Source organism: Centruroides sculpturatus, unplaced genomic scaffold (assembly GCF_000671375.1).
Source record: "Centruroides sculpturatus isolate CEXI.00-Female unplaced genomic scaffold, Cexi_2.0 scaffold651, whole genome shotgun sequence".
Classification (NCBI taxonomy): domain Eukaryota; kingdom Metazoa; phylum Arthropoda; class Arachnida; order Scorpiones; family Buthidae; genus Centruroides; species Centruroides sculpturatus.
Window position 1 is genome coordinate 435560 of NW_019384960.1, and position 7851 is coordinate 443410.

The window sequence follows — 7851 nt, forward strand, 5'->3', positions numbered from 1 at the left end:
TACAAATGTACTGTAAATAATAGTATTGAAAATATATACTTAAGACAATCTGGTGTTGTTCATGAATTTAACTGTTCAAAATTTTTTACCTTTAAAAATATCTTTAAGACACAAAATTTGGAGCTTTAAAGATATGATTAAAACAATTCCTGTCATCAATTTGATTAAAAATTGTAAATTCTGCTTTATATTTAGATACAAGACCTCATTATTGTACTGTTGATTAAAAATCAATAAAATTATTATAAAAAAAAAAACTATATTTAAACAAAAATATCCTGTACATAAATTATATTAATAACAAAATGAATATTAATTGCATAAGTGTTAATAGTTTATGAATAAATACATTAAACTTTTAAACAAAAAAATCTGTATAAATGTAAAATCACCTTAAGCTGTTGTAATGCACCAAAACTTTTTACACAAAAAGGACTGTTTAACAGTGGTCAGTGATAAAAAATATGAGTTGATTTTAAAATTTTTCTTCTTTTAGAGTTTTTAGTATAATGTAATTTTATAGAAATTATGTATGCAAGCTGCAATAAGTTTTCCATAAAATTTATTATGTATATTTTTGCATGTATTAATTAATTACAAAAACACAGTTGCTTAGGACCTCCAGGGGTAGATCTAGAAGTGTGTGGAGGGTGTGTACACACTCCCTAAAATTCTAAGTAGAAAAGAGTTTTCCATAGTACAACTATAAAGCTAGATTTACAATTATGTTACACAAGAATGCAAGTACCAGTTTCAATCTCATTGCGCATTGCAAACTGACTCCTACAGGTAACATCCTAAAGTTGCAGATCTTCTATTGGAATAATTGTAACCTATTCTTATGAGTTAGCTTGTTAGTGGAACTTGTCTTATCACCAAATAATGTGTGAACATGGACTAACTGATAGCCTGGCAATATCATCACTGATGACACAAACTGCCAATCAACCATTGGCCCTACGATGTACAACTTGCACACAGTTTAACTGCTGTGATTTAGCTAGAGCCTGACCCGATTTCAAATGGCAACAAGTTATCGCTATGGTGTCTAAACAAAAGTATCAACAAAATACGAAAAAAGTTGCTACTTTGTATGCAATTGAGAAGAACATTTCACTTTTCTGTGACAATATTTTTCTGATAAAGTAATTGCATGTATTTGCAAATACAGCAACTTTGATATGAAAATGAAATAACTACAGTGCTGCCATAACTTACATTGTAAAAGTAGCATAAATATTGATAATTTTATTTTGTACATTTGAACTAAAATTCCAAATAATTAAAAAATTTATTAAATAAACAAGCTTAAAATTATTTGTGTAAGATTGTCTATTTTCTTGTCTTGATATTAAAAATAATTGATTTTAGATATCAATATTCACACAGAAGTGACCCCAGCTAATGAACAAATTTATTATACTTTCAGCATATTTAATTAACCTTTCCAAAATGCGTTTTGACTTTACTGGACCTTTTCAATTGGATAACATACAAAAATCAGTCTATGAAGACTATTGCCAACATTACAATATAGCTTAGAAATACAATAATTATAAATTATATCTAGGTCTGTAACAATGCAATACAATACAAGCCTAGTAAAAATCTTGGGAATAATCCTTTTGTCTTCCTATTACAATATAATGTAAAAGTACAATAATTTGTAATTATTGTACTTCTAAGGCATATTGTAATGTTAGCAACAGTCACTATATGCTCTGTTTTTTGTATGTTATCAAATTGAAAAGGGCCAATAATGCCAAAATGCTTTTGGAAAGGTTAATTAAATAAGCTGGGAGTATAATAAGCCTGTTCATTAATCCTAAGTAACTATATTTTTGTAATTTATTATGTGTGTTTATTAAGGCTTTATAATTTATGTAAATTTAGGTGCACAATTTATCTATTATGGTCTAAAAAAGAGCCACACAAATGGCCAAAACATGTAATGCAAATACAAGATAAATGGATGAAATAAAACTGTATTCCAAAAAACATTATGAGTCTGAGATTCATGGAAAACAGGAAATAATGTTGTTATATCCATGCAAATTCAAATAAGGATATTACAGATTACTATCATCTATACGAAATATTAAAATTAGCATAATTATTAATAATAAGTTCAGTATAAGATGGCAACCTAACTGCCTACCTTTAGACTAAATTACTTTATATATCAATAATTAATAACTAGCTCAAAATAATCCAGTATTTAAAGACTATTATTTAAAATTATATACTATATCATTAGTTATTTAAAAAAAGTAATAACAAACCTTGAATAATGATACCACCAATTAATACTGGGATTAACTTGCAACATTTGAAAACAACTTGAGTAGGATAATTCAGATATCCAACCGAAGTATTAGACAAACCAATAGAACCAACCGTTAGCAATGCTAACAATGCATATGTCTTTATTGGGACCATACTGTATAAAATAATAATTAATGAAAGTCAAGTCTAAGTATAAAATAAAATAAAAATCATAAATTCAATTTATGGCTTACATTTACAAAATAATTATCTAGTAGTTATTAAAAATTAATTAATTATTAATAATTCTAGAAAATAATTTTTATAAAGTTAATTAAACTATTTTTCAAATAGAAGAAATAAATATTATCTTTAGAAAAATTATAACATTTGGTAATTATCTATAAAACAAATAATCTAATTTTAGAATGTTTTTTAAAATTATTTTCTTTTTGACATCAACAATTTTAAAAAATGTTCTAATATTAGAATCTCTAATGTTCTGTAATGATTGATGCTTCACGTAGGCCCCTAAAAAGGACCGAAAACTTTCTGTTCATATTTAATTCAAATACAAATTATTTGCTTGAAGTTTGTGTGTATGGTATATAGTTTTAATGTGAACAAATTAAAACTATTCCAGCTGTTGGAGACTTTTATGCTACAGCATATAAGTCTATAAAATTGAAATGATGGGATGTATTTTGAAATTTAATTTAATTTTATAGATTTGTATTGTAAAGTTTCTACATCATTTGAATGTATAATATAATTTAAATTTTTAAGCATTGATTCAATACTGTTTTATTCTATATTTTATTGAAAGTCAATTCAATTTCAATTTCATATGAAATTTGGCTAAAGCTGAGTTGAGAAGAATCAGAAAGTTTCCAAAATAAAGTAATTTAAAACATTTTGGTCTCTAAATTAGCAAATTAAAAGAATGTACAGTAATGCGTAAGATATGCAAATCGTAGACCTTTATGTAACCCAAATTTGTAAATTGCTTAAATGTAATTACATAATTTAAGAGCTTATTTCCAAAGTGATGTATCTCCATTTTTTATTTTTTTTTTTTAGTTTATGGCACCAACACATTGATATTATCTATAGTTCTACAATATTTTTTCCAAAACGGATGTTTCTTCTGTTGAAAAATGTATCAAAAAATTGGTTTTCTTTTCAAATGTGACATTTTTTGTTTTGTATTTATTTCCAAACTGTTGCATTTCCATAACAGCCAATTACAAAGTGTATATTGATCATGTGACAATTTTACAGTAATGACTGCTTTCTGAAGTGCAAGTGCTATTGTGTTTGATTGTTTTCTTAATTTTTCTTTAATAATGGTCACATTTTCTGAAGAAGTTCAAAAAGTATTTAGTCGATATGCTAGAAAGAGGTCACATCCTTATTTTGTAAAAATTTTCGCAAGGAAAATGCAAACATCAAAAAAATTCATTTGTTTTCTGATGGATGCAGTGCACAAAACAAAAATTACACAATTTTAGTAATAATAAGTAAACTTTCAAATATATATAGTGTAATTTTTAAGATTACATAGATAACCATACCCATACCCATAGATAGGGCCTTTGGAAACATGAAAAAAATGTTAAGAAAACTGAACTGTTTCTTTTACCAGAAGACTTTTGTTTTTATATATTAAAAGTTTTTGACCATCTATTTGTTTTTACTACATTATCCATTTAAATACTTTGGAACAAAATTGCAGCAAGTCCATAAATACCATTTCTTTTGCATTAGGATTTTTGTCACTATTAAACCTATATTCAGAATATAAAAATAAAACTCTGTACCAATAATTAAGTTTTACCTTAACATTTAAAGCAATTATTTAAAATTTGCAGTTTTTGGAAATTTATATTTCCTGCAGTTACATAGCTTTGGAAATAAGCTCTTCAATTAATAACTCAATACTGTATCTATTATTATATATGTACTGTACATATATTAATTATTTTTTACCAACAAATTCAGTTTGTCATTTCGATTCCATTTTAATCATACAGTACTGTACATAAATAATGAACACTATGTAAATGTAGCGGTAGTAAACAGGTTATGTATTAAACAAATCACTAGAGGCAAACTACTCTAATGACATGAAACAATAAATATAGAAAAGCAAGCAATGAAGATGTACTTGGTTTCACTGCTCAACTTTCACTGTGTACTTCAGAAGAATCTTGTTTATGAGAAAGAGTGCCCAGTACGCTTATGCACGTCCTTACAATTAGACCAAAAAATAAAGTATTCGCAGAGCAATAAAGTAATAAATCGGTACAGTGCAAAAGAAAGAAAGGAAAAGAGAGAGAGAGAGAGAGAAAATGAATGAATAAATGTTTAAAACAGAATGTATGAATTAGAGATTCTTTGTAAAATTACATGTTACTGTACTCAGATTTTTTTTTTTTTTCAATTTTTGAGATTTACATTTTACATAACTGCAAATTTACATAAGTCGCGTGTTAAATACTCAGGGTATTACTGTATAACTAACACTGGAAACATATAATATTTTCAAGCCACTAAACCTCTTCAGCTTCCAGCAAAACATGTAAAATGTAGCAACAAACAAATGTTTTTGGAATCTACCTGATTCCAGTTTCAGATTTACAGAGTTCATTTTGAATTGCTTTTGTTGTATTCCAATTTGCAGTGGCACACACAAGATTTACTCTTTAGGAGAGCCAAGTTGATCAGATAAAAAAACTTTTTAATTCAAACTCAATAAACTTCCCAAATTATGTGACTGTTATTTCATAAGTAATATAAAAATACAATACATGACGCAATATAGATAAAAACATAAATTTTACTTAGGAAAATATTTTTTGGAAAATTTACCAGTGTTTCCTTTAATTTCAAAGATGCGAAGACCCCTTGGCCAATCCCAGGGGTGCATCACTGAGAATTTGAAATGAATCAGGTGGATTCCGAAAACATTTGTGAATTTGTGAATGCATTTTACGTGCTTTGCCAAAGGATGAAAAAGTTTAGTGGTCTGAAGAAATAGTATGTACAGTTTTTCATTATTTTTAGAATATTAAATTAAGTTAAAAAACAAAAAATTTTAGATTATGTATAACGTACTACTCTTATGATGAGATGATCATCTCATCGTAAGAGTACTCATCTTTAATCAAGTACCACATCTTAACAAGATTAGAATTATAGCAAAATTTATAAAATGTATTAAGAATACTAAGCCAAATGATCACCATAATTAATCAGATTATTATTATGCTATAATTAATAATTAGATACAAAGTAATCGTTTGGCTTACTATCAATACATCGGTCCTTGGGATGTTGATATATATGTATTAAAAATAATTAATTTACTGTAATTAGATAAACAATACAGGTTAATTATATAGTTTGTTACCATTATGCATTTTCATTCTAATTTGCTTTTTAAAAGACATATATTTGATAGACATTTCCAAAAAACAGAATTATTTAGTGTTGACCCATATAGAAAATATGGGTCAACACAAAATACATATGTGCTCGAGAAATATGTCACAGATGTTACGTGGCTGATGTTTCTAGGTAGTCATGTAATCAAGTGACATCGAAGCCAGGTCACATAACATATTTTGTACGTCCCCCATACACTGAGCTGCTTCACAACGAAAATGAACTTAAGCAATGGCAGCCCAAACAGTACAGAGTCGGCAAGTAGTCCTATCGGTTTTTGTTTATAGCATTTTTCATGTGAGTTGCATAAATATTCTATGTGCTTTGGAAATGCCTATCAAGTATGCATGTTTTAAATAACAAACTAGAAAAAAATGCATAATGGTAAGAAACTATATAATTACCAAATGCAGAAAGCCAAATTAACAGAATTAAATAATTGACTCAAAAAATATTTTTTGAAAAAAATTACAGCTTACCTTCTATGACAACTTTTATTTACACGCCATTCTAGAAAAGATATAAAAGCATATAATAAAAATTGCATGAAAGTTAGATACAATCCGAAAGGTTTAAATTCTTCTAACTGAAAAATCAATTCCTGAAACACAGAAAGCATTTATGTAGATGGCACTATTCAAAGTAATATATTTAATAACTCCACTCACCTGCAAATAACCATAGATAATAAAAAATACAAAAACAAGGAAGGAACAAATAAGAATTTTTAGTGAATTTGATAAATGATCTATCTTGAAACAGAACAGAACTGTAATTGAATAAGCATCTTTAGCATCTACAGGATGTATTTTGATGATTTTTTCTTCGTTACAATTCCTGTCTGCTTTTAATGCACTCATTTTGACTGTTTAAATTTCAATATCTTGTCCACGATTACAACGTGTTACTGGAAATCGTGTATAGAACTGGTGTGGTAGTACTAACATTGTAATAAATATTAACTGATCAGCTGTCGTTGTTACGGTCGGTTGATTGGTTGGATGATTTACAAAACAGTAAAGTATACCACGTGAGTCCACCATGCGTGAAATATAGAACACCACCTGGAGACGGAAATAGGAGGGAGCTTTATCAAAACTTCCTTTTGTTTTTTTGAGAATTTAATTCGTCTTATTAATTAAGTAATAATTTTTTAAATTACGAAATTAATATTTATATTTATTAAGTTTTCATTATTTTTACCATTTCATTTTTAGCAAAAAGTTCGATTTATACTCAACACACTGAAGTGTTTTTATTGAATTAGTAATTTAACTTAAATTAAATAAAAGTTGACATTATTCATTCTTATGATATTATAATATATTTAAATATACAATACAAGTAGTTTTAGACTTTATCGTAAATAACTTAGAAAAAAAAGCGTAGCTTCTGTATATGTCAGCCGGATGCCGTCAGGTTAGAGTGGCGGCTAACCGCTCTGGAGGATCCGAAATGGAATAGGGACGGGTCGAAAATATTTAGGAATTTTTCTGGTAGTAGTCCGTCCGGATGTATCGGGTCACGTTCCTCATCACCCGTCTACTTCATCGTGGGTTTGGCGTTTGTACTGTATACATCTGGGTTTGAAAAAAAGGCTTTCTTAGTGCCTTTAGGCGGGAAGTATTAAAAAAAGCCTATATGAATGATGATCGTAGTGGTGAACTCGTTAATCAACTGTTCTGATGAAAGCGGGTTCGAGTTCATCGGAATTTTTACAAGCATTTCTGGATATGATAGATTTCCTTTCTCATCACTCTAGTGCTCCACTTTGGTCTGGACTGACCCGTAATGATCATAAGAAAGGTGACGACCGGATGGTTGAACCAGTAAAGGCATTAATCTGTCGTTCTAGGAGATCCATGTTTGAGTTTGAATCGAAAATCTCAGAAATTTTTTGTAATCTGTCCGAGTTATGCTGAGCCTTAGTCTTCACCATCCGACTGCCCTCTATTATAGATTTGGCCGAATCATGACGGGTATTAAAAAGTTCAAAAACAGTACAAGAGAGGTTCTCTTAGTGTCCGCAACAAGTTAAAAAACACTAAATATATGAACATAACTTTTAATCTAAATTTTTACTTTTATCAAGAAAACAATACTTTTTTGTTTGTTTTTTATTCGTTTCGGCCTAATGTC

At 28.3% G+C, this 7851-nt stretch overlaps 1 protein-coding gene across 1 annotated transcript; it reads right to left on the reverse strand.

The window, feature by feature from the left end:
* Nucleotides 1-335: 335 nt before the first annotated feature.
* On the reverse strand, nt 336-6762 carry LOC111632434 (adenosine 3'-phospho 5'-phosphosulfate transporter 2-like). Its single transcript, XM_023376848.1, has 3 exons — nt 6381-6762; nt 6192-6313; nt 336-2440 (listed from the first exon to the last, which is right to left on the reverse strand). The coding sequence occupies exons 1-3, from the start codon at nt 6570-6572 to the stop codon at nt 2254-2256; spliced, it is 501 nt and encodes a 166-aa protein (XP_023232616.1). The 5' UTR covers nt 6573-6762; the 3' UTR covers nt 336-2253.
* Nucleotides 6763-7851: the final 1089 nt, after the last annotated feature.

Coding starts and splice junctions, on each gene's coding strand:
- LOC111632434 (XM_023376848.1), bottom strand. CDS start 6,572: ATGAGTGCATTAAAAGCAGACAGGAATTGTAACGAAGAAAAAATCATC. Junction 6,314..6,380: donor TTATCTATGGTTATTTGCAG/GTGAGTGGAGTT, acceptor TCTGTGTTTCAG/GAATTGATTTTTCAGTTAGA. Junction 2,441..6,191: donor AATAAAAGTTGTCATAGAAG/GTAAGCTGTAAT, acceptor TATTTTATACAG/TATGGTCCCAATAAAGACAT.